General features: G+C 44.4%; 1 protein-coding gene across 1 annotated transcript in view; it reads left to right on the plus strand.

Annotated features, from left to right (window-relative positions):
• PAPPA (pappalysin 1) overlaps positions 1-27,985 on the plus strand; it is a 239,779-nt gene that overhangs the window by 64,319 nt on the left and 147,475 nt on the right. The window contains exons 5-7 of the mRNA XM_026513725.4: positions 1,790-1,982; positions 8,499-8,620; positions 16,091-16,589. Of these exons, the coding sequence (XP_026369510.2) occupies positions 1,790-1,982; positions 8,499-8,620; positions 16,091-16,589 (814 nt within the window). The remainder of the gene's footprint in view (positions 1-1,789; positions 1,983-8,498; positions 8,621-16,090; positions 16,590-27,985) is intronic.

Below are 27,985 nucleotides of genomic sequence, written 5' to 3' on the forward strand. Positions count from 1 at the left end.
AATGTTTGTTATCCAAGGAGTTAGATGGCTGCATGTGGACTTGAGAGAGATGTCTGTGACTAAGGGTACTTGTTAAGGGGCAGTGGGCTCTTCTGCTTTCTCCGGACCTGTGACAGACATGCCCAATGTGCTAGACAGGGGACCGCTGTCAAAAATTACTAAGGGGATCAGAAGGAGCTTCTGTGTATTAACTCCTTTCACTCCTGCCCCTTCCCCAGGCTGGATTCTCAAGGTCCCACCCAACTACCCAGCACCTGCCCAAACTTTTTTTCTGTTTGTTTGATAAGGGGAAGTGAGTTTATGCTGTAGGATTCCCAGTGGCGGGTTTATTTTCAGATCCGGCGAGCCCCGTGCTCCTCCGTCTGGGGCCCAGCTGCGGAAATCCTGACCAGGCAGACGCCTCTGGGAAGTGGTGTTTTTGGAAACCAAGCCAAAACAGTGCCTTGTTCTGGACCCAGGACAGTTGAATGAAGCTGTTGGAGGAGTAGACAGGAGGCAGGCTTCTTCCTTGGGAGGCGAGGCTTGGACGGTCTTCAGTCCACATCGTAGAAAAGAGAATAGGGTTGAAGGTCATTCAATCTAAAGACATTTAAGAGATTGTACTGCAGTCCACTCAGCCTCGGGCTCACATCCTGTTTATCAAGCACCTGCAGGATACTTTTCCCGTACGGGGTCTCACCGATGCACGGAAAGAAGTTCTCATATTGATTACAAACATGGTTCTGGAGTCCAGAATGCCCCGGGTTCAAATCTCAGATGTATCCCTAATATTGTGATTGTAAAAAAGTTGCTTAACCTTTCTCAGTCTCAATTCCCTTATCTGTAAAATGGAGCGAATCATAGTATTTACTCCCCAAACAGTGGGAGCTTTAAATGTGTCCAAAGCACAGTGCACCATGCCTGGCTTATACTAAGCACACAGTGAATAGCCAAGTGAGAGGACTGTCCTCATTCCCAGCATGGACACTGAGCCTGGATTGTTCCTAGGGCTGCCTGCCTGTCTGGCTCTGCTCACTGCAAAGGACACCATGTCCCTGTGGTCCTGCAGCTCCCTCTCTTACAGTCCCTGACCTTTCTTACTCCATCTTAGCCATGCAGTCTGGATGACCTCAAGTACCTCCTTCTTCAGAAGCCTCCCTGGGTCACTGTCTTTCCCCACGGTGCTGTCTCTTGTTCACCGGTGGTCAGCATCAACAGACTTTCACAGTCTTCCGATAACCTTGACTCGTACTACAAACTCACCTTCACTCTGTAACTAGACTGGTCGCTCCTTGAGAGCAGAAACGTTTTTAAGTTTCATCTTTCTGTGGCCTTTGACCCAGAGCAGAAAATATGGGATAGATGCTCAGAAGGTTAGTTTGAAGGACATTATCACTTTGTCCACGGACAGTGGAATGAACAAAAGAGCAGGTGAATGAATGTGAAGGAATGAGTGAGTGAATAAACAAAGGAATGAATGACTGGGAGATTTGGGGTGAGTAGTGAGGGAGGGATGGAATAAGGGAATGCATGGCTTACTGACCAGGGATTTGGGGGCCCATGGAAAGCCGTTTGTCTGGCCCTTGTCCTTAACTATGACCTCTGGGCCACTCTGTCCCATCCACCCTCCCCTTCGCCTGTTCCCTCCTACCTGTCTCCAGAAGTGATGACTGCGCTCATTTCTTCACAGACCATTAGCTCTTGAGCACTGGAAGAGGCCAGCTCTGCATTGGCAAGGGCTGGGGTGCTGTCTGGCCCCCTGGGAGACATCATGCAGCCGGTTCTTATCTCTCCCTGTGCCCACTTGCAGATGACGACTGCACAGACTCCTTCACACCCAATCAAGTTGCCAGAATGCACTGTTACCTGGACTTGGTCTACCAGAGCTGGCAGCCCTCCAGGAAGCCGGCACCCGTTGCCCTGGCCCCCCAGATCGTGGGCCACACGACCGACTCTGTGACGCTGGAGTGGTTTCCCCCCATCGATGGGCACTTCTTTGAAAGGTGAGTATGGCCTGTGCAGTGTTGATCCCTCTCTCCTCCCAAGGAGAGGGAAATCCCGAAGGGAAGCGGTCTTGGAGAGGAGCGTGGCTGTTTTCTTTGTCCTTGCTCTTGTTCATCTGAAGCCCCCTAGCACCTAGCCGTGACTGGTTCATAGAGACACGTGTAAACTTGGGAGTCAGGATAAATGAAGGAGTGCTAATCAGAATTAATAACTAAAGATGCATGCTTTCAATTAATGGATGTTTAGCTTTATTTTATTATGAAACACCTGGAAAGTTTTATTGCTAGAACATCTTCTGGATAGAGGTACCGGCCTCATCTCTGTAAGCTCAGGAGTCGAAATTGCCTCTGGTCAATGCACAATTGTGAGAGATGTATAATAAATATTATATATGAAGGTGTATATGTGTGTATATGTGTATATTCATGCATCATATGTAAATACACATTATATAGTACATATAATTAGAATCGTTGTGCCTAGTATTTTGTTGTAGAATGGAGGGTAGAATTTTTAGAAGATCAGGGATCATAAAATGAGGCACGAGAGTTCTGCTCCCCTGTCTTTCACTTACTTACTGTGCTGCCGTGGGCAAGTCACTTTCCCCCTTAACTGGTCCTCTCCAGCAGGAAAGTGGATCTAATGATTTCTCAGCAACCTGAAGATGGGGACCTGAATCCAATGGTCTCTTGTGGTGCCTTTCAGCACTGGACCCCCTGAGGAGCTCAAGCTTTAAGGGAAACAGATTCTGAAGAGTCAGGAAAACAGATTAAGATGATGATATCTACACTTGGCTATAATTTAGGGCTTATTAGTATATTAATCCCCATCCCAGCCCTTCTTGGGCTCATTTTATCCAACACCGATGATACACCATTGATGATGGTAAAAGTAATAACCAGCAAATGATTAACTAATAAGTCTCTGTGACTATGGTTGTTGCCATTTATCGAGTCCTTACTCTGGGCCGTACTCTGTACTAAAGGCTTTATATGCAGTCTCCAGTAACTATGAAAGGGGAATCATCAAAGAGCATCTGGGTGGCTCAGTCGGCTGAGCCTCTGACCCTTGGTTTCATTCAGCTCAGGTCATGATCTCGGGGTTGCAAGATTGAGCCCCACCTGGGGCTCTGTGATCAGCGTGGAGTCTGCTTGGAATTCTCTTCCTCTCCCTCCTTTTCTTCCCCTCCCCCTCCTTTGCATGTGTACTTGCTCTCTCTCTCTCTCTCTCTCTCAGATAAATAAATAAATAAATACAATCTTTAAAAAATATAGAAAGGGGAATCATCTTTCTCATTTGCCATGTAAGGCAGGAATTAGAATGAAAGACGCTAAGAGATTTGACCAAGAGCCCATAGAAGGTGCTGGGAGCTGGGCTCTGACTTGTCTCGGGCCCCCACGTGCTTTCATTAAGTCCTTCCAAAACTTAAACTACAAAGGAGGTATTACCCCTCCCCTCAAAAGAGCCACAAAAGGTGGTAAGGAACTCTCATTTGCATGTGTGTGTATGTATAAATGCATATTAGGTCATCGTACCACATTAAATTTGGGCTCTACTTTTCTCCATTACCGTCAGTCCCTGAATCTAGAACCTTTGTTTGGCAGCTGGGTGGATGTGTTCATGGGGGAAGGAAATGCACTCCCTGGCCCCTATAAACCAACACCCCCCCCAACCTTCCCCTGCTCCAGCCGCCCTCGCTGGGAGCTCAGAGCTGGGTTTGGGAAACGTCATGTGACACTTCAGAGCAGACTTTCCAGCAGCCTGTAGATTTATTTATTTTTTCTGTGGCGATGAGAAGTATCAGACTTTTGGTCAAGCCTTGGCCTCAGTTCCACTTAAAAATGGAAGTTTTGTAAATGAAGCTTCCCGTGTATGTATTTAATTTGTATTTCATAAAGCAGTTATTGTCCATTAAATAAATACCATCTGATTGTTGGAAACCTATTGGAGGGTTAATTGTTGTGTAATGAGATATGTCTCTATTACATAGTACCCTCAGCTTCAATCAATATGTTTTTAATAACCTATAGTTAGTTGGTACTTGAGGCTCATACAATAGCTATTCTGTTCAGTCTGAGATTTCATAATGGAGTTATCATATGTTAAATTAAAACTGACATTTTAGAAACATGTCTAATTAGGGTTAACAGCTACGTAGACGATAGTCTATGGCTAAAGGAAGTCGATCCGCAAGTTCAATAAATTGCTGTAAAGAAATGGAGCTATCACTCTCCCATGCCGTCAGAGTTTATGCTCATGCAGATTGGCCTGGTGCGGGGTGCACAAGCTTTGCTGGCAAGTTGTCTGCACTCTGTTCTCAGCTCCACCACTCCTGGTCTGCGGGAACTTGCGTAAGCCCTCTCACATCTCTGGTTCTCTCTGACCCTCCGAGTCGTCTTCCATAATTGTGCTTACTGCGCCTGGCTTTTGTGGGGAGCTCAAGAAACGTGGCATCTGGGATATGCTTGCACACACACTCAGTGTTGAAGAAATATTAGCTCCCATCATGTACAAAGTTTCCCAGAGCTGTTTAGCTACTTGAAAATTCTCTTTCCCTGCAAAATCTCTGGTGTTTTCCACTACATCCATCAATGCCAACCTCTCGCCCCTGGCCATCCCTACATCCTCCTGCTGTTCCTCACATCTGTGGTCTAAGAGAATACAAGGGTTTTCCTTAAAAAAACATATTCAGATCCTCCCACAGCCTGTGTCCTCACACATGGGCAACTGAATAAATAATTCAAGGCCACCCCTGGCTTTTCTAACTCCTTTATTTTTATCTGTCTTGCAAACATGTGTTGACTGAATGGTTTCAGTTATCTGAACAATTGGCGGTGGCATATTAGAACTCTGGACTAAGACCCAAAAGACCTGGGTCTGAAGTCTTTGCACACTCATTCATTTCCTCCTCCTCTTCGGCCTCAGTTTTCTGATCTGTAAGCCAAAGGTCATCTGGCCTTTCTCAACCAAGGTCCGTATTCCAAATCTCAGAACACAGAAAATGACTTGAGTGACTGTTTTTTCAATTCTCCCAAGAATGGCACATAACAAGTACCATTCTAGATGCACAGGAGAGAAGTTAAGTCATCACACACAGTGGATATCTTAAAGAAGCACTGCTCAGTAGGACTTCTGCAGTAATGGAAATGTTCTGTTAACTCTGCTGTCCAATATGGTAGCCACTAGCCAACTGGCTATGGAGCGTTTGAAATGTGACAAGTGTGAAACTGAATTTCTAAATTTATTTAATTTTAATTAGTTAAAATTCAAAGACCCACATGTGGCTGCTGGGTGCTGTATTATTAACAAAGACTAGAGCTTTAGGCTTTGATTCTCATGGAACGTGGGTGAGAAAGATGATCTCTTCCAGTGTCAGCATCCTGTACTGTGATTTCAGTGTGTGTGTGTGTGTGTGTGTGTGTGTGTGTGTGTGTGTATGAGACTGTGTGTCTGTGTAGATACAGGTGCAGATAAAAATCAAATAAATGCCAAAAACATTTACTCCCTGGATGTGTAGGATACTGCCTGATTTTGGTAAGGCCTGTGTCTACTCTGCGACTTTACAAACTATGAACTTGGCATGATTACTTTGTACTCATGATCTTCTATTCCTAATCTGTGAAATGGGAGCATCACCCACTGCCCAGAATCACACCATTGCATTTCGTTGCTGACTTTGCCTTTACTTTTGTCCTTCTTTTCTCCATCCATGTTTCATTCAACATGAAGACCGATCTTTTTAAAATGTAAGTTAGGTCATGTCACTCCCTGACTTAGAGTGGCTCCAGTGGCTTCCCATCTCTTCTATGTACAATCTCCAGGTGGTCTGCTGGACCTCCCGTGATCTGGTCCTTGCCTACTGTCCAGCCGCCTCTCTTAACACTCCTTCCTTCATTCATGACTTCTGTTACTCAGACTTCCTTTGGGATCCCTATAGGCCAAGCCTTTTCCTGCATAGGTCCTTTACATACCTGAGACTGCCCCTGCAATGCTTTATATCCACTCTTTATGTCATCCTTCAGCTCTCACCATAGATGGCATCCCCTCACTAAGGTCTTTCATGACTATTTCAATTTTAATTGGCCCAGTGCACCTCCCCCACCAGCATTCTTGCCTACATCGTCCATTTACTTTCCTTCTAGAACTTAACGAACCCATAATTTTATATCTGTTTACTTATCTGTTTATGTACTGTCCACCTGGCTGCAAGCTCTATGAGGTGTACGTAGCACACCTGATTTCCTTCTCCTTGGATAGTCAAAGTCTGGTACTTGTACAGCGCTGGCAACTAGAGGCGGTTCAATGACTACTCACTGAATGAACAGACAAAACAGTGAATGAATATGTGAATCAGTGGTTGAATATGAAGGGAGGTACTTTGTGGAGCTCTGTGCAAACAAGGCATGTTTACTGTCAGGTGAATGATGGTTTAGTCACTCATCAAAGTATTTATTAGAAACCTAGGATGTGTCAAGAACTTAGTGAAGTACAGGGGACTATATAACCATCTTCCAAAACAAAGCATCTAAAGAAACAGAAAGAAAGTCTCAGTGGTCATTAAGGTTCGTGTGGTTCTTGACTCCAGCCCAGAACTTTTATAATCTCATAGAGCCAGCCATGTGACCCTGAGCTGGTAGGCATGGATTGTGGTCATTGTAATGGAATTCTGCCCTTCAGAGTGAGGACGTTTGATCTCTGCTCCTCATTCCCCACCTGCAAGTGTATTTCTACAATTATTATTGCTAGTCCAGGAGTAACTCATAGATATTCAAAATATATAGAAAATTCAGAAAAGCAGAAGGAATAGAAAGGGGGTGTAGTCATCCTATAGTCATTCTACCACCCAGAAATTGCTGTTGATATTTTGTCTTATTGAAGTTATTTGAACAGCATTGAGGAGCTGCTGTAAATTCAGTTTTGAATATGATTTTTTTCACTGAACATTGTAGCTAACACATTTGCCATGAGATTTCATGGAATATTTTTGTAATGACTGCTTTCCATTTCATTGAACATATTAATCTTAGGCGATTTCACCATTCTCCTTTCACTGGATATTAATGTGCTTGCAAAATTTCTACCTATGTATGATTTCATATTAATGATGGTAAAACCGAGGATGCAAAATCTACAATTTGAGAGTCTAGACTAGGTTAGTTATGAGTCTTAGCAACACATCTGAGTGACTGGTATTCATCCATCTATCTATCCACCCATCCAGTCACCCCCTCCACCCATCCATCCATCCATCCATCCATCCATCCATCCATCCATCCATCCACACACGTACCCATCCACCTACCCACCCATCCACTCATCCACCCATCTACCCGTCCACCCATCCAGTCATCATCTCATCTACTCATCTATCCATCCATCCATCCATCCATCCATCCATCCATCCATCCTTTACATATGTTGGCCACCATATAAGCAGATAATCAGGAGAATGATCTGTTCAGTTGTAGGTTTGGGGATGAGCTCCCTGGCAACTGTGTGGAAGAGGAATGGGGAACACCAGCAGACTGTTGCTCACCAGCATACTCTTTCTTACCATGTGAACCCAGGGCCTACAGAGCTTCCCTATGAAGGGATGAAGGGGAAGCTATAAGGCTCCTCCATTGCATCTTTCAGGTAGCTAAATGATAAAGATCCTTCGAGGAATGATGAAAGAGGTATTGGCAGGATCATTGCATTTTGAGAAATAATGGGCTGATCCCTCTCCCCTCCTGGCAGCTGTCTCCTAAACAGATGCCAAATCTGGAGAACAAGCAAGATCCCAGAGGCTGTTGTGGCTAAAGGGAGATTGAATCCAGATACGTAAGACACTTGACAGTAGAGGAAGCCACCATAATATTCCACTTCTGGGGCTCTTCCCTTCAAGGGATTGGCTTGCCCCTTGGAAAGCTGCTAAAATGAATTAGATGACATGGTAAGGAAACTGCTTTTGACGGTTAAATCAGAGGTGATTCATCCATCCCCAGACTGTCAGGCCCGGAAGGTTCTGTAGGCATCATCTGGTTCAGCCAACTCATTTTCAGATGAAGGAACTGAATCGTGCCTTCTTTTTATTTAATACCTAGGACACAGGATGGTGCCTGACACATGGGAGGGACCTGATAAGCACTGTTAAAAGAATAAAATTTGAGGTCAAATGGAACTAAAGATTTCTTTACAACCACATATCACATCCTCAGTAGAGCTTTGGACGTCTGATGAAACTAAGATTAGTATGGGTAGTAAGTCTCTGGCCTGTTGATTCTGTGCTGCTTGAAATTAAAGCAGTGTATCTACCATTAGGACAGAAGCCACATAAGCCTGAACAAGATCTTTGCTGGGCGATGGGGAGGAATTTCACTCATGGTCGTATTCTGGAAACTTCGGCAAGGATAAGGAGGATGGGGTAGCGTGGAATTGTTGTGTCTTCTGCCCTGGTGCCTTTGGCCCAGCCAGATCAGGAGCTCATTCAACTGTTCCTAAGTCGGTGCATTTCCCTTCTTTCCTTGGCCTCCTAGAGAATTGGGATCAGCATGTGACCTTTGCCTGGAAGGGAGAATCCTGGTGCAGTATGCCATCAATGCCTCCTCCCCGATGCCCTGTGGCCCATCAGGACACTGGAGTCCTCGAGAAGCAGAAGGTAAGCCAGCCTGGAAGCTCATTTACAGGTTGGGGTGCAAAGAGCAACTCTTTTGATGTAGATGGAGCTTTATGATTTTAACAATCTTTTCTGCATACTATCTCATTTGATCTTACGATTGCCTTGCAAGGCCAATGTATTTTATTTTTGTCTTTTTCCCTAAGCTTTACGGAGACATAATTGACATATAACATTGTATAGGTTTAAGGTGTACAAAGTGATGACTTGATACACGTATTATGGCACTGTGATTATACTGCAGTAAGGTTAGTTAACACATCCATCATCTCATACTTTATGTTTGTTTGTGAGCCCATGTAAGATCTACTCTCTAGGCAGTTTTCAAGTATATGATAGAGTATTGTTCACTGTAGTCGCCATGGTGTAGATAAGAACTCCGGAGTTTATTCATCATACAACCGGAAGTTTGAGCCCTCAGCCCAGGATCAAGGCCAATATTCATGCATCAATTCAGCACGTGTCTTTTGAACTCCTGCATTTTCCTAACTTTACATACGAGGAAACAAAGATGCTGAGATACTAGACGAGTGCCTGAGGCCGCACACCTGATAAAGACATGGCGTGTATGTGTGTTTCTATATGGCTCAGACCCTGACGGCCTGTCGGTGCACAGAAGATCACCTTAGAATCAGCATACATACCTGGGGGAGGGGGTCAAGGTTTCAGTAGTCTTTGTCTTCTTCAGTTGTTGCTGGGGATATCCAGGGCATCCACACACATGCCACGACTATCCTTCTCGAAGTTTCCTGCCAGTACCCTCCTTTTTGAGATCCATCTATCAGCAGGACACTTGAGGGAAGCACCTCATCATTGCCACTGTTGCTGGGCTCTACCCATGACCAGACCCTCCCCTGCCCAAGGGGTCTCCCAGGCCCTCCTAGGGGCCAGCAGTCTCTGTGTGCTCTTATGGCCCCACTCGCTGCCAGACCCACTGGGTTTTCTGCAGAATTTAAGAGAGTGCCTTTCACCTGATGCTTTGTTCCACTGGCACTTGGCCCTGACAGCAGCCACTTAGAACTTAGAGAATCTTACGGAAAGTTGCCTACTCGGTTTCCTTCCGTAATATCCCCTTCTTTAGGGCTCACTTCTAATGTCTGAAGCCTGGCTGGCAGAGATCCTGTGTTCTCCCATGCCCTCCCTTGCTCCCAGAGACTTATCTTAGAACCAGCCCCCGTCTCTCTTGCTCCTGTTCAGGGCAGCTCTCGTCCACGGTTCCTGGGTGTGGACACCAGCCCATCAGAGGGAGCAGAATCTGATCCCTCCCTGAGGTTCAGCAAGAACTCCCCCCATTTTCTTTTATATTTTTAGAAAGAAGGTTGAGAAGAAAAAGCCAGAGAATAAAGCAAGGGAGAGGGATCAGAGAGGAGAGTGAAGGAGAAAAATGACAGCGCTGTACTTTGTTATCTTCTAAAGTAGCTTAAAATAAAAATGAGAGCTGAACTCGGGAACTCTAAACAAATCCATCTGGAATGTAAAGCGAGAGGGATGTCTGGGAGAAGCCCTCAGTTCAGCCCCCCAGGATCACAGGCTGTCAGACTTGGAAGGGGGGCCTGGCTCATCCAGCCCCGGTCCCCACCCAGTGCAGGAATCCCCCTGCTGCCCTCCCTCACCCTGGCTCTCCTAGCACCTGGGCCTTCCGTTCTAACTCCATTTGTTAGAAAGTATTTCCCGAAATCTCCAATCATGACTTTTCCATCCCAGCGGAACCCACGTTGGGTTCTCATGGAAGAAAGCGCATGTCTCTGCCCGCTGACAAACTGTGACCGTGCAGAGTGAACCAGTCTCATCTATGGCCACCAGGGTAGCTGTGTGCCAGGCGCCCTGCTGGGTACGTGGCCAAGACAGAGCTGACTGTCTCCCGGGGAGTCCGATGAGTAAAGGGGTGGTTACCATCGGGTGCAACGAGGCCCGTGGTAACTGAAGCACAGGGTGCGGGGGAGATCAGAAAGAAGCTGACCTTGTCCAGAACTGAGACATAGACCACCGGGGAAATGTCACCATCCCAGTGAACAAGGCACATTTGAGAACATGAAAGAAGTTTGGTATGTTTAGAGCAGTGTTCTTTTTTTTTCTTCCCCCAGTGTGATCTGGAGGCTTATGGGGTTCCTGGAGACTTTGTAGGGTGTCCTCAAAGCCCCAAATTATTTCCATAATAGTGCTGTGATATTGCTTACCGTTTTCACTCCCATTCTCTCCTGAGAGAGCAGTGGAGCTTTCCAGTGGCTGTGTGGAATGTGATGTTATTACTGCTCTGATAATTAATGGAGCACAAGCCTATGTGTTCTTGTGTTTTAAAGTTATTCAGAGTTCGTTTATAACATGGTAACTACCAGTAGATATAACCCACATAAATGAAAGCTCTTCAGTAATGCTATGAGAGCTTAAGTGAGTTTGGAGCAAGAAGCGTGAGGCGTGGAGTAGAGGGAGGTTGGACTGGGTGTTCTATGACGACTGGATGAGGATGGGTTTATACTGAGGGCAGCAAAGAGCCACCTCATGCCTTCTTGGGGGTCTGGGGCATGGTGTGATGTATGTGTTATAAAGATTGTATGGGCTGCTCTGTGGTGAAGAGCCTGGGGACGGGTGTGCTGGAGGAAAGGGAGCAGCGGATTGGCTGTCGCAGGAATCCAGGAGAGGGATGCTGGCGGCCTGGGTGTGGCCTGCGGCAGTGAGAAATGGAGAGAAGTCAATGGACCTGAGAGATACATGGGAGGTAGAATCAGCAAGATTCTCCCCAAGACTTCTCTGCCTAAAACCAGCTTGGTTTGTTCTGCCCGTTGTGTGAATGAAATAATTTCCAGACATCGCCCTACACCTCCATCCTACCCAGCTGTCAACTGGTTAAGTCAGTTCTTGGTGTGCTCCTGACCCTCTTAAAGCATGATAGGCAGAGTAGAGTTCAGCTGGAAGTACTGAGCCCCCTGGTTCCCTGAGCTGGGTCAGGCATGCAAGGAAACCCAGCAGCCTTGGGTCTTCCTTCAGGATATGTAAATTTGGTGCACGCAGGCCAGGAAAAGACACAGTTCTTTTTTTAGAGCATCCTATTACAGGCTCTGTGATCCTTTTGGCTCAGACCCTTTTAATATCCTTGAAGAAATAAACTTTTCCATGAGCCAAACTCTGCGATTTATTTCTCAACTCATTTTCATCCTATTTATCTTTGCGTGTTTAAGTTTTTGGACTTCCCGAACTAACATAAAACTCCCAAATCCATGAGCGATGCCAGACATATCTTTGGGACTGGGGAAAGAGTATGGGGTATGGGAGGTGAAGGGGGCTGGACCTTGGTCCGAGCCCTGCCATCAGTGTGCTCTGTGCCCTTGAATGAGTCACTTAGCTTCTCTGAAGGTAACATCTCAAGCACAGAATAAATGTCCTCTCTAGCTCTGATATTCCATGGAGCTGTAACCTTTTTAACCCCATATTAATAAGATGGAGGGTTTTTTTCATTTAACAAATATTTATTGCCCATCCACTATCTTCCATTAACTCCATTCCATGAACTTCAGGTAAATACAGTCACAGAAAATTCTTGCCTTTGGCCACAGAAAATGGTTGGATGCAAAAGAAACCCTGTTTTCCTATCTCTTGAGCAAAAACTGTATTTCGTGGATGACTATTTCCTGAGGGGTTCAATACCGTGGACACTTGTCACCCAGGACTTTGATAGCTAGATGCGATCAACTCAGATCTCAATTCAGATCACATATACAAACATATAATGCATTGCAAGTGTTGGGTTTTCCATGAGAGAGGAACATGTGGCACTAGCTGTTTTCATTTTTATAATTTGTGTGAGTCCTTCCTCCATGTTTCTTCCCAGAATATTTCAGGTGTGTTGAAGTATTCATCTGGAAGAAACTTGGCACCAAGTTTTGAGGACTATATTTGTGTCGACAGCTGCAGTGTATATACACAAAGATATAGAATAGATGTCTGTACGGATCTTCATAAACGTAAATTTAAATCAGCATAAGTATGTATACATATATTTCATACACATATATGGCCTCGTTTCTAATGGACAGCTTATATAAACATGTAACTTTTCACTTAGTCACCATATATACAAAAGGGTATGTATTAACAGTGAAGTAACGGTACCTTTGCGCTTTTCTTCCTGCCTCCTTCCTTCTTACTTTTTCCCTCCCTACCTCCGTCCTTCCTCCCCACGCCCCCGCCCCCCACTTCCCCTTTTCCTCTGCCCTTCTCCTTGCCTCACAACCATGCTTGGTCAACTTTCCAGCCTTGTTCTTTTTTCGTCTTAGACACTTTGGTTAGTCCTCATCTCCGTTGATGTTCCCTTGTCCAGGCCACAGGTGTGATTATCTACATGAGTACAGCCATTTCCCTGGTGTCAGTAGACTAGAAGCTCCATGGGGCCAAAGACCATGTGTGCAGAAACCTTGTTCCCCAGGGACTAGCCTAACACAGACCAGGCAGTCAATAATTATTCTTCGGATGGATGGGTGGATGGATGGATGGATGGATGGATGGATACATAGATGGATAGATAGTGTCTATGACTCTAAACAGTGGTTTTTCTAAAAGACAATTCTCACTTCTGTGCTTGCAGTTTTTCACTAGCCCCCCATCCCTCTTGGTATAAAATGTCAATTCCTTAAAATGACCTACAAGACCCTTCATGATCCAGGTTCTGTTTAGCTTGCTGGACTCATCTCTTGCTGCTCTCCTGTTGTGGCCAAAAGCATAATCGTCTTCCTTCCAGTTCTCTCTCAGTTGTTCTCTTTGCTTGGACTACCTCTTCCTTCCAAGCTTTTCCCTATTAATTCCTCCTTATGTTTCATAACAGAGCTAAATATTTGTGAGCATTTACTAATATCCCAGCCCATTTGAGTTTTACAGCCCCCTGTAAGTATCATCAGAGTAGGTGATGCGATGAGAAGCTATATGGCTGATACTGTAACCCAGCTTCCATTGCTTCAAAGCTTGGCATACTGCCTGGACCAACAGTATCACATAATATTCTGCTCCCCATCAGGGAATGACTTAACTTTCTGAGTCTCAGTTCCCTCCTCTGTGAAATGATTTTTCTAAGACCTGTGCCACAGACTTACTGTCAGGATGAAGAGAGCTGAGGCATGTAACATGCTTGGCGCAGTGCCGCGTACCTAGGGGATGGTCAGTTCGGGGAGCCTGGTAGGGTTAAAGGGGTTGCTGCATTGGTGATGGTTGGACTCAGCACCCCCAAGGCTCTTCTTTACATGTAAAAGTTTATCTCTGATAACCAGACACACACAATCTTTGCTAAGAACTCCTTTCCTGTTCATTTACTTGAGTGTAATGTCCAGGCTCACCTTCCTGTCTTTCGGAAGGCATTCGGTCCCTCTGTTGATTAACAAGAAACCAAGGAGAAGACAGGAGCCAAACACATTTGTCATCTTTGCTGTCTTGCAGCTCCCACCACTGATGGTTATTTTCTCCAAGGAAGGGAGAAGGATTGCTCCATCCCTTGACAGTTCCAGGAGAAAGTGTGTAGAGGGGGTGGAATGCTCACTGGGCACTCCCCATCAGCAGGTGTCAACGTTCCGTGAAGCTCTCATTTTTTTTTTAACACCATATTAACAAGATAGAAGAGTCTTCATTTCACAAATATTTATTGAATGTCCACTTTGGTCACTATCTATGGACCAAGCGCTATATTAGATAAATGCTACCTGGCATTAGGCAGTGAGTGAAACAGGTATAAGAGATCTTACAGGATCTTGGTGACAATCAGATGAATAAATTAATGGCTAGGGAATGTGCTTCACACACATTAAAATGCTACCCTCAGTAAAGTTCAGTGAATAAGTGAGATAGATGATAGAGATAGAGAGAGAGAGAGAGATATGCCAACAACCCACAAAGCAAAGAGAATCAGAAACTCCACTGAGTTGGAGAGTCTACAGGAAGAAAAGCTTTAGCCTCACTAAGGCGTCTTATTTGTGCCTTTGGCTTAACCCACTGGTCACCACTAACCAGCCTTTGCTGCAAATAATGGATGAATCTTGCCAAGGAACTCTAGAGAGAATCCTGTAGTTCTGTCCATTTCTTCCTGCTCTGATGTGTTATGTCTAAAAAGTCTTTTGAATTTTCCTCATCCTCTTCCCCTCCTTTTCTTTCCTTTTTCTCTTCTCTTCTCCATCTCCGCTTGGTGTCTTCTCTCTTCTCCCTTGGCTGGGAAGAGACACAGAGATTAGAGGCATTTTTATAACCTTCAGTGTAATAGCTTTCCCACCCAGAATGGTTTTCTGGTTTTCATATTGTGATTCCTGTGATACTGTAACACTACCACAAAGCCATTGCAGACAGAGATTGCCTTTTCCCTTTTGCTTTAGAAATGTCTAGCATCCCACCTCCCACCAACCAGTGATGCAAAAGAAGAAAAAAAAATGTGGCTAATAGGACAACTTGAGATCTTCCATCCTCCCATCACCAGCTGATCCGTATCTCCTGCTAGACTCCCTTAAACAAATTAGGGCCAGTCACTACACTGAGTCCTGATTACTTTTCTCAGCAGTGCAAAGGAGAGCTCTCTGAGGGTCTAGGACTAATGATCTCAGCAGAGAAAAATTCAGAAGTCACTGCAGGCTGAGATCAGTGGGGATGAGGCATTGTCTCCCCAGGGAAAAAGTAGAAGAATCCCTCCTTCCTTCTCCACCCCCCGCCTCACCCAACCCTCCCCTTCCTGAGTCAGACTGGACAGAGCTCTGAGAAGCTCGGTGGTATGGAATGACCTCATGTGGCGAGATAAGGTGGCTCCAGGGCCGCCTTTCAGCTCTGTCATTCATGGTTCTAGACAGTTTCCTCCCAGAATCCTCAGTCCAAGGGGAGAAATTATCTGTGCTCGCCTCTTCTTTGCTGAAGGTTTCTAGTTCTTCTGTCATTTCAAGCAGGTTGTACTGAAAGCAGTACTACAGGGATCCTAGTTTATTTTAGTGGCCTCTGCATGCAGTAGGGAGAATAAAGAGTATGAACTTCAAGATGAGACAACACTGGGTTCTAATGCTGACCTTCACATCAAGCTGTGAGACTTTGATCAGTTCACTCCACATTTCTGAGCCTTAGTTGCCTCACCTCTGAGATGAATCTTTGCAAGAAGTAAGCAAGTTCAGGGGACTTATGGGTGTTTGGCAAGTGTGTGTCCCTCCCTTCTTTCCATCTGAGGCAGGAAAGCCTACAAGTGGGATATGAAGAAGGAAAGTTGGGGCGCTGACTCAAGAGTAAGATACTTACTTGAATGTAGCTTGGACCAAATGTTGGGTGATTCATCCAAGATCTATATTGCATGGGTGGAGACGAGCTGGGTGCTGTGCATACAGCTGATTCACAAGAACACTGAGAATCTTCCTTCTCCGTTCCCCTCTCTTTGAGCTCAAGTCAGGCCGGTCTCTCTTAGTGTCTACAGGGCTTTCAGGAACTCATACCCTCATCTCTTCTCCATAGGTCATCCAGATGTTGAACAGCCCTGTAAGTCCAGTGTCCGCACCTGGAGCCCAAATTCAGCTGTCAACCCACACACAGTCCCTCCAGCCTGCCCTGAGCCACAAGGCTGCTACCTTGAACTGGAATTCCGCTACCCCTTGGTCCCTGAGTCTTTAACCATCTGGGTGACCTTTGTCTCCACTGATTGGGACTCGAGTGGGGCTGTCAATGACATCAGACTGTTAACTGTCAGTGGGAAGAACATCTCTCTGGGCCCTCAGAACGTCTTCTGCGATGTCCCACTGACCATCAAACTCCGGGATGTGGGTGAGGACGTATGCGGCATCCAGATCTACACATTGGATGAGCACCTAGAGATTGATGCGGCCATGTTGACCTCCATTGCAGACAGCCCGCTCTGTCTAGAGTGTAAGCCCCTGCAGTACAAGGTGGTCCGGGACCCTCCTCTCCACATGGACGTGGCCTCCCTCCTACACCTCAATAGAAGATTCACGGACACGTAAGTGCACTCTCCGGATAGGGAGATGGTCAGGCGGGTGGGCTACAGACGAATATAAGGAGGCTCAGAGAGGCCTGTCCTAGGAGAAGGTTCATTACTTCTAGGGTTTCATAACCTGGCATTGATTGTAGAATTGTCCTAACAAGGCAGGGTTGGTACAGTGGAAATGGCAATGCACAAGGAACCAGAAGGCCTGGAGTTTTGGTGAGAGCTCTAATGTAATATGATGTAATCTAATGCTAAGACTCCCAGACTTCTCTTAGTTTTCCCAATGATAAAATGAAAGAGGCTGGGTGAGATTAGCAATGAAAAAGTCATGAATTACTCATGAAATGGAAAGAACTGAAGTTTGCTCAAGATTTCCTTTTTATATTTAATTGAAAAATATTTGTGCGTTGGGATTGCTTTCTCAGCGAGTGAGAAGGGAGTGGAGTTATAGCAGGTTGCCTAGAAATTGAGCATGTTTCCGCATATATATATGAGAATGTTCCTGGAAGGTGAACATAACCAGTCATAGTCTTTTTTTGGTTTCCTTTTCTGAAGTGGAAGAGAGGTTCAAACCCATTTGATCCTTAAGAGCCCTTGCAGCCCTAGGTCTCCATGAGCCTTCTGGGATACTCACGGCTTTTATGTGAGATAGTGCTTGTCCTTAATATTTATTTCTCAGGCTACCTCTTCCTCAAACATCCTCAGGATTTGTGCTTTAGGAAAGAGGCCACCTTACAGTGACCTCATTAGTGCTTTGCCTATATGCCAGACAATGGGCTGAAATCTTTGCATCTTTTACTCATTTCATCCTCTCCATAACCATAGACCAATTATCCTCTGGTTTTACAAAGAAGGGAACGACAGCTTAGAGATGTGAAGTCACTTGTCCAAGATCACATAGTTAGAAAGTGGTTAAGATCAAGTTCTATCCTGACTCCTAAGCCAGAGCCTTCAACCCGTGTTCAGTTAAAGATGTGATTCCAGCTTCTGCTTTAATCTAACAAATAAGGGTTCCTTTACCACCTACCTTGGGTACCCAGAGTCTAGGAAGTTAATCACCAAACTTTGTTGCACTTCTATGTGCAAGGGATATGGGTAGGGAAAACATTTTGAGTGCTGGAGAGAACAATAGCTCAGAAGTCAGATACCTTTTGTTCAGCCCCAGCCAGTCCACTTACTAATTTTAAATAAATCTGTCAATCTCTTTGAGCCCTACTTCCCTCTTCTGTGGGATGAAAATGCTCGCGTCGGTGGTGTCTATTCACATTTGTGGCACTTTCTTTGGTTCTAAGATGATATAAGACCCAATCTCTGTCTACTTGAAAATATTTACTGAGCCAATCTTTAATAGAAACCAAATTTTGGAGGAAACTTTTAATCTTTTTAAGAGACAGAACCACTTTCAAACACTTTACCAGCACTCCCTTTTACATGCCAGCAATTAACGTGCACATCACAAGCAGACCCTTGCCCATTCATTGACTCGGAGATGAAGAACATCTGTTCGAGAACTCAGAGGGAGCACTTGGTTTGTGTTTGAGAATGTACTTAAAATTTAAAGGATCATCTTGCCTTGAAAATATTCCATAACTCTGTCTCTTTCATCTTCTTGCTTGTCTAGAGTGGTAAAGTTTATAAATATGCATCCACTTAAAATTTCTTTATAAAACAATGGAGAGAAGAAGTCATGGATGCCTTAAACTCTCAGTTTAAACACAGCTTTCATTTTTTGTCTGGAGTGGTGCGCCTGTAAGAGCTGACATGGGTTGATAAATGTGGAGGTGTAGAAATTCAACTGAAGAAGTCAGAGCCCCCTGAGTTCCATTCCCAGATAGTCATGAATTTGTCTAGGATCTTCGGCTTGTTGCTTACCTTTTCTGGCCTTCAGAGGACTTAATCTACAAGGAGGAGGTCATACTAGACTAGGGGTTCTCAAAGGCAGGTGCAAGTTATGGGAATTTGGGGGATTGTAAAATCCCTGTGTTTCCCCAGCATCCCCTCTCTGACCCCATCCCCCCTCCCACCACCACCTCAGGTATTGACTTAATTGGTAAGAAGGATAAAGCCTGGCCAGCAGAACTTTTAAAATCTCACCAGATGATTATAATGTGCAACCATGTTTAAAAGCCACTGCGTTAAACCAGGTTCTCAAAGTGGGGGCCCAGACCAGGAGCAGCAAGACCTGAGAACTTATGGCAAGTCCGTAGATCCCAGCCCAGACAACTGAATCAGAAACTCGACTATGGGATCTTCCCAGATGACCCTCATTCTGGCTACAGTTTAATAGCCACTGCTGTACGTGATCAGTAAGGCTCAGGGATTTCCAACATCTCTTTCCCAATACTCGTTCAATTTACAAATATGTATTGAGAATATTCTGTGTGCTAGAGCGTTCACTAGCAGCTAGGTATTTCAGGGATGACTTGGCCCCTTCCCTGTAGACACTCACACTTCAGTGCTGAAGACCTTAACCACAGGGTTAAACACACCCAGTCCTGTGCCACTTTGCTTCCAGAACAACCACTATTCAAACCCACACTCTTATGCTCCATTTGTTCTTTCATTCACTCAACAGATCTTTCGTAGGCCCTGCTACGACATTTCAGACACACGGGCTAGACTGAGGCCTTCATTGACTTCCTCTATGTCTTTCTCGAGTCCCGAGGAATTTACAGGAGACCTAGGCTGGGCTACATTTCCTGACCTGAATGTTCTCTGAGACCATTTCAACTCCTTTATCTCTTGGTAATTCGAGTTCTGAACTCCAACACAAATACCTCTGTGTGTGTGTGTGTGTGTGTGTGTGTGTGTGTGTGGTGTATTTTGCTGCTTTCACATTTTTTCCATATCAAATAAATTGGCTCTTATACAAGTTCTATATAAAGACTGTTTTGGAGAAAAAGAGGAGAGAGAAAAAAAAAGCTTTCTTTTTCTTCCCTGACTCAACCCATTACATGATTCCCTTTGACCTTTGTCTTCATTTTTTTCTCTCAACAAAAATATTTATTCTTTCCTTTATCTGTACTGGAGATAGTTTCCCAAGGTATGACATTGATGAAGGGAGAGGCTTCTGTGCTTACCCAGTGGATGTTTCTAGAAGACTGATTACTTTTGGCCAGGCAGGGGAAGAAATGTGGAACCTCTCCATTCCGTGGAAACCCCTCCATTGAATGAGAAGTGACACTGGTGGGGGAAAAGGGCACAGGCATCGACTCTGCTAGTAACTCACCGTCTGCTGTCCAGACACATTGCATCGTGGCTTTGGGCTTCAGTTTCCCTCTTTGTAAAATGTGGGGGCGACACATTAAACTCTTCTCGGTGGGTGCACATTGTGCTTAGGTGACAGATGATTCATTCACATTTTCATAGTAACAGGGACTTAGCCGAGACTGTCTATAAGAATCAGTACCCAGAGGGGGCCTCACTGGTTGACTGGGGTGCCCTAGTACAATGTGTAGTGCGTGGACGGTAATAATAAAAGTAACAATAATGCCGACTATTTGCTGAGTATTCTGTCTGCCTTAAGTGCCTTCCAACTGTTTGAGGAGGTAAAGCTCAGAGGAAAAGCTGAAGCTCCGAAAAGTGATTTAGCCGACCTAATAACAGCTGGTAGTGGCAGAGCCAGGTTTAAAACCCACATCTAATTCCAAATAACACCTTCTCAACCATAACACCGTACTGTCTTCTGCTGTAATAATGCAAAGGCAGAATTCTAGAGCTTAGACATTCATCCAAGCTGGCTAAAGTTTGAGATACAGCAAGTGGAAGACAGGATATGACTCATGAGCCACCAGCCCTCAATCAGTTAGTCTGAGAGTCCAGCAACACAAGTTACACGGCCAGTTCCTCGTGCATCAGGCTGGGAAGAAGGAGCAGGGAAGCCTCTGTTTCTCAACTTGACTGCCAAGTGCTTCTGTACCTGCCACCGTGCTCCTTGGGTCTGCATGGAATCTTTAGATTTCTCAAAGAGGTAAAGACTCATTTATACATTGCTCTTAGCATCCATCCATTCATTCATTTATTCAACATATATTTATTGAGAACATACTATAATAGAAACTATCCAAGGCACTGGGGAGTAAATGTGTAGTGAAGAGTCTGGTAGTACTAAAATAGAAAACACTGCACACAGGAATGTTCTATTATTAATAGCCTAGGTCTAGCAGAAGTTTTCTCAACTCTTGAAATTCAAGTATGATTTTCAGTTCTCTGACTACAGGGAATGTTGACTTTGCTTTCAAAAGGAAAATGTGTCAGATCAACACTATTAAAAATCCAGGGATCCGTTGTCGTGGGAAGACTTACATTGTCCATATCAGCTGCTTTTTGCCACATGCAGCTGCTGGTAATTGAGACCTACAGCAAATGTTAAACACGCACCGAAGTTTGAAGACTTAGCGTGAACAAAGAGGTGAAATTTTTTATTAATATGTTGATATCTACTACATGTTGACATCGTCATGATTAGAATCAATTAAATACGTGACTAAAATTTAAAGAAAAAGAAGTAAGGACTCTGGACAAAACTAAGCCTTTTTTTTTTTTTTTTTTTTGCTTAGAGAAATTGAGGTCTAAAGCAAACCAGAAACAATGACTAGCAGGTCACTCTTCATCTGTGCGTCTCTCCATCTATCCATCATCAATTCATTCAGCAAATATTTAGCGAGGTCTATCAGGTAGCATGCCCTGTGTTAGGAAGTGACGATACTGTGGGTGCCGGGACAGGCGTGGAGTCTGAGCTCGTGGTGCTCACACTGTGGGAAAAGAGAGAGGAAGCAGTGTCACTGCAGTAGAGTAATGCCCTGAAGGCAGAGACAGAGACAGAAAAAAAGTGGCTTCTAACCCAGACTTGGAAGAACCGAGGTACAATTAAGGAATTCAGACTTCCTGAGGATTGGATTTTTTTTGCCTGTTTGTCTGCTAGTGCTTTCCAAGTGCCTAGAACAATTCCAGGCACAAAGGAGACAGTGAATATTTTTGAATGGCTGTTAGATGGAGAATGGGAAGGAGTTTAGTGGTTGAAGAGAAATGGAGACGCTCTGATTGACTGAGTACCTGCTATATGTCCAGAACTGACTAAGCGTGTTCTTTAAGTAATCTCATGATTTGATCTGCACAGCGGCTCCGTCATGTAGGTGGTCTTCCTCCCGGGTAGAGATGAGCACCTGGCACTCAGGCTTCGAACAGCGATCAAGCTGCCTAGCTGGGGTTGTCTGTAAATCCGTCAGCTCCAAAGCTAGTGCTCTTAGTCATTTATTCTCTGGTTGAACAGATATGTTTGTGCCTCTCTCTTAGGATTTTTTATTTAGAACAAGAAATGTTCTTAGAAGTCACTTCTCCCAATTGGCTTATATGTGTATCTCAATTAATTATTCTATTTTTTTCTCTCACGTTCAGAACTGTTAACCTGCCAACACAATCTCTGTCTATTTTGCCTCAGCTTCTTGGCATTCTTAATATAATTCTTAGGGGAAATGAATAAGTATAAGGAAAGGACACATTTATATGATCTGGGTGGAATTTCTCGTGACTATGAGTCCAAATTTTACAAATCAGATCCTAATCAGACTCTGGACTCTACATGCTGAGAAACCCCAGCAACCAGCTCAAAAACTTGAGTTCATTTTTAAGATTTTTTTTTTTTTAAATTTATATATTTGACAGAGACAGCTAGCGAGAGAGGGAATACAAGCAGGGGGAGTGGGAGAGGAAGAAGCAGGCTCCCAGCAGAGGAGCCCGATGTGGGACTCAATCGCGGAACGCTGGGATCACACCCTGAGCCGAAGGCAGACGCCTAACAACTGCGCTACCCAGGCGCCCCAAAAAACTTGAGTTCATTTATCAGTCCATTCACTCAGCAACTATTCGTTGATTCCCATCATGAGCCCAACTACTTTCTAGGCATTAGGGATGCAGTAGTGAACAGACCAGGAAAGGTCCTTGCTCTCATTGATTCTTTCAATGGAGCTGGGAGACACAAACCAGAAACGATTGCATAATATCCCAGTTGGGTAGGATTTAGTGACTTTAGAGAAGTGGTGAGGGAGGGCCTCTGATGAGGTGATATTCAAACGGAGACCAGAAGTGTTTCTTAGTGATTCATAGTAAAGGCTAGCTGAACTGCCACCACTGGGATTCTAGCCTGTTTGGAACATGGGTGTCTTATAACAGGATCCTTGGTCCTTGATCACTGTTTGGCTTGTCTTGTATTTAACTGTGCACATGTTTTTTTTTTTTTTTCCTTTTTTTTTTTCTTTTCTCTCACATGGTTCAGATTCTTAAGTACAAAATTTAGCATGCTCATATGTGACAGAATCAGGGTTCCATGAATGCTTGTTGAATGAATGAGTGAAGAATGAGTCAACAGTAACACAAAGTGGAACCCCTCGGAATATGGGTCTCATGCTTCCAGATCTTAGCCATAACATTGACATGCGATGCCACATTAAGCCTCAGAGGATTGGGAAAGTTTAGACCAAATCAGGGTCAACTGAAGGCATATGTGGCTATCTCATGCTGTTTCTATGGCTCTCAAGCTGAGTCACCACTTCAGTGTTTTTCTTAGTCCCACTTCTTTTCCTGGCTTTCTGTATGTCACCCAGGCATCCATTCTTTGTTCTTGTATGTGTCCAGTTGTTAATTCATTCATCAAACAAAGAGTGCAAGTCAAATATAATTGTGTTCAGTAATACTTGTTGTTTGGTTTAACAAGTATTTACTAAGTGTTTGTTCTGCGCAATAGACTATGTTGGAGCTAGGAGTAGAGCCCTGATTCCTGGCCTCATGAGCACACAGTTTAAAGGGATTGAACAGGCAAGGAATCAGGTGACTGTTCTGCAGCATGGAAAGCACTCTAGTGCAAGGAGCACAGGGGGCTGTGGGAAAACATAGGAAAGGTATCTACCCCAGCTTGAGGTGGTTAATGAAGGTTTCTCAGAAGAAGCAGTGTCTAAGCTGGGCCCTGAAGATGACTAAGAGTTGATCATTGAAGAGGTTTGCCCTAGTACAGGTGGTTGAAACCAGGTGGTTCTCAGCAAACATTGATAAAGGAATGAATGAATGAACGAATGAACCAACCAACCAACCAACATACTCTACTCTATAACAGAAGAGCATATTCGGTCACAGACCGCACATGGAGTTTTGAGGGAGGAACGTAGTAATCTGGGCTATCTAGCCACTTCGGTTCCTAAATCTGTTTCCCTCCTTTGAAATGCGATACAGTACTCCATAGTGGGAATGTGCTACGAGTTATTTAGCTGTACCCCTAATGCTGGGCATTTACATTATTTCATACCTTTTTCTGTTACAAACCAATGCTGTAGTCAGTACTCTTAACAGGAACTTCCTTGTAGGGACGTGGGAGCATTTCTCTAGAGTTGATACTGAGAAATGGTATTACTGGGTCGTCATCTGTGGGCCTTTTTCGTTTTAGTGGTACAGCCTCTGGTATTCTGAGGGGGTGAACTAGCTCACATCCCACCAGCAGTGTGTGGCAGGACCTACTGTTCCTCGCTGTTACTGTTAGCTGGCAAAACAAAAATGCTTTTGTCTTTGTCCATTTCATGACTGAAGACGTGGGCTCTCATTTATGGTCTTGTGATTGAATATCCTGAGTGAGCTTCTTTTCAAATTCACTGGATAGCTACACTTTCTCTTCGGTGACTTGTCTATGAATGTCTTTAATTTATGTCTGGCTGTCATGTCTCAGTTTTCCCATCTGTTACCCTGGGGGTTTAGTGTCAGCACTCCTGCTTATCCATCAGTGTTACTGGAATCTAGGGTAAAAAGGTAGTCAAGAGAGAACTAGCATTTATGAAGAAGTTACTCTTTGTGTAATCATTTACACATTGATACATTTTTCAAATGCTGATTTAATGTGCTCCCTGGCTGGGAACCATGTCACATTCAGAAAATACAATGGATAAGGAAAACCAGACCAGTTTCTGCCCTCCGTGGAAACTAAATCTGCGTTAACACCATCACATATGCAGGTACCACCCACTACTAGTAGCACTAACATCACTACTACTAACTACCATGTAGTGGATACTTCAAATATGCTCAGTATTTTTATAAGCCTACCAATGAGGTATAGGTATCCATATGCCTTATTTTTAGATGGGGAAGCTGAGACCCAAAGAGGTAAAGGCATTTCTTTAAGTAAGATCTCACCATTAATAGATGTGAGAGTCAAGTTTTACATCTCCTTGCCTGACCCTCAAAGGCTGTTCCTGGCCAATTATGGAGCATAATCATTGCTGTGAGAGGCAGAGCATAAAGTGGCATTTTGATGGATGGAGAAAGTAGATATTTCAATTAGCTTTTCTTGTTTCTAAGGAGCAATAGAATAAGTACACAAAAGAGAACCAATATTTTCCTTTGTTTTTTTTGAACATTTAAGTAGATGAGGAGGAGGAGACTGGATGAAGTGGGGAGATTGTCAGACCAGTGTGGTTTCCAGTCATGTCTTGCTGACATGCATGCGTCAGGTCAGACCTCTTCCTGAGTCGGTCCTTCTTCCATGCCAACCCAACGTGGTCTCACCTGCATTCTGATCTCCTGCCCACCGGGACTGAGGAGCAGCGTCAGGAGTAGAGCCAGCTCTCCAAGCCCAGAACAAATGCCTCTGTTCCTAGCCCAGGCTAGCAGGTTATATAGTCAGCGCAATTTTACTCTATTTCTAGAAGCTGGGCATCATCTACCTATGACTCCCTTTTGTCAGTCTTAGGCCAAGTACCTCTCAGAATGAAATATGGGTTCTGGGAATAGTAGAGTAAGCAAAAGGGTTTAGCAAAATCAACAGCTCTCCAGGGTCAGCAGCCGTATCCATAGAAATGCTTACTGTCTCCAGGTACCTTCATGATTTTGAAAGTGTGAAGGGTTCCTGTTTGGTGCTAACACCACTGAAATGACTCAGCTGAATTTCTGTGGATCAGTCTGATGTACACTGGACTTTAAAGAGGGTTGTTACAGTGTCTCTTCACCAGATGTTAAAGAAAACCCACAGAGGTTAAATGATAGACACAGGCTCCATTGATAAATGTGTTCATTCACTCATTCAGTAACAAGTGCCCTACTGCATGTCAGTCTCCATGCTGACCCTGGGATTCTGAATCTTATAGCTGGATAGGAGGGCTAGGCTGAATAATAGCTCAAATAAAAATAGAGTTACAAGCTGAAGATTATTATTATGAGGTTATAATAGAGATTAATCCCTCCTTGAATTAAGGGGGGATATATAGAAGTCAAGACTGGAGAGGTAAACAGAGGCCAGATTACGAAGGGGGTGTGGCCAACATTATGGAGTTTGGGTTTAGTTGTTGGGAAATAGAGGAAAAAACCAATCGGACCTGTGTTTTTTATAAAATTGTTCTGGGTACTGTGTGAAGAAAGGACTGAGGGAGAATGAGAAAGTCCATTCAGAAGTTATTGCTAAAGTCTCAGCCAGAGATTATGACTATTTGCATAGTGATTATTTGCACAGTGAAGTGGATGGGTTAGAGGTATGTTTTAAAAGTAGCATCAACAGTATTCGAGATGTATTGGGTGCAAGGGTTTTAAGAAGGAGCTGTCCAATGACTTTCACATTGCAGGTTTGAGGATTGGGAATGAGGGAAATGTTCTTTCTGGAAATCGAAGAATAGATTTTACTTTAATATGTTATTAGAGGGTGGGGTAAGTCAAGAGTGCCTTTGGAAAACAGCGTGTTAGTGAAATCGGGTTGCAATGAGTGTCTTGATAGCACCTACTTCTTTGTTCTTTTGCGGTTCTCCCTGACGGTAGGTAGGACAGACTGGGCTTCGTTGTGCTGCTCTAATTCCTGATCTTGAAGAAAACAAATATATGAGTAGGAAAGAAGGAAAATAAGAGCCATCAGAGTAATTACAGATGTGGAAAGAATGGAGGAATTTATCTCACACTGGACATTGGCAAGAAGAGAAGGGATAAAATCCATTTAGTCTGTGCTCAGAGATGATGAGAATCCTTAGGGCAGGTCTTGGTGGGTTTATGTTGTGTCTGTTCTAACAGGAACCTCAGACATTACTTTAGAGAGGCTGAATTCGAAATTAAGAGACCTGATTCCCAGGCCAGCATGCAGCTGCCTTGCTGTGTGACTCTGAGTGGGTCCTTCCAATGGTTTGAGCCTCAGCTTCTTCCCCTGGAAAGAATGGGTGATGCTTCCTGTCCGTGCGGTCTCGCAAGGGGTGTCCTGAGAAAAACCAATGAGATAATGGGCTTGCAAGAACACGATGCAGCCCAGGGAACCATAAAGCTTCAAATGTTCGTGATTCTTCCTTTTGTTTGGTTTTCATTAGACTTGTTCTTGGCCAGGGCCAGTCTGGAGAGTATGTGTGAAAGACAAAAACACAGACATGCACAGACACACACATGAAGCCATTTCCCGTGAAACTCGAACCAGAGTTGCTATGGTTCAGTGTTGGATTAGAAGAAAGGAAAGACAAATTGCACTGTAATCACTAACTGACCTAAAGAAAAGAAAAAAGAGAGAGAGAGAAAAGAAGAGAAAAAAAATCCCACTGAAGCACTGGCCTTGGAATCAAGAGACCTGGATTCCAGTACTGATCTCAAATTTTGCTGGGACCATGTCCCGCGACTCCCTCCCTGTGGACCCAAGCCCCGTTCTGTAAAATGCAGGCTTAGGTAGAGGACTGCAGAGCACGTTTTCAGCTCTGACGTTCTGTTCAGACCCTCCTGGGGCTCTCACCTGCTCTGAATGCATCTAATCCTGTGAGGGTGGAGGGAGCAGGTCACCTGTCATATTAGCAAACAGGTCTGCACTGTGGGCTCAGAGACTGGCCATTTCTATTGAAAACCTTCTAGACCCACTGGGGCTCTCAGAACTCCTCACGGACATCCCGTCTCTGTCTTAGAGCCTACCAGGCTCTCCTTTAGGAACAATTTCAGAATGTATCCGTGTGTTTTTCCTGTTCAGTGCCATTTTGACTTGACAGCGAGACCCCAGAGGTGGGTCTAGGTCGTACTTGTCACATGATCCTCAGCTTTTGGTGTGAGGCCAGACATCAAGTACATGGTCGGTAAGTGTAGGTAAATTAAATGCACGCGCGTGTGCACGAATAAACCCTGCGGCAGGTCAATAAAGTCAGAAGTTTCTGATAATACAGATGATACATAGTATAATGGAGGCCTCTCTTGTAACTTCTAAGGTGGATTCGTCACCAGAGGATCAGAAGAGCAAAAGAGAGTCTTGCAGCATGGTCCTTTCTTCTCTTGGGGCTTCAGATCTCTTATCCTTAAAGTGATGGTATTGGGCTGGATGGTGTAAGTCAACCTTCCATTCATCCAGCAGGTGTTTATTTGACACTGTCTTTATAACAGACCATGGGCTAGACAATGGAGATAAATCAACCAGTCAGTAAGGGAGT

This window comes from Ursus arctos, unplaced genomic scaffold, assembly GCF_023065955.2.
Source record: "Ursus arctos isolate Adak ecotype North America unplaced genomic scaffold, UrsArc2.0 scaffold_18, whole genome shotgun sequence".
NCBI classification, from domain to species: Eukaryota; Metazoa; Chordata; class Mammalia; order Carnivora; family Ursidae; genus Ursus; species Ursus arctos.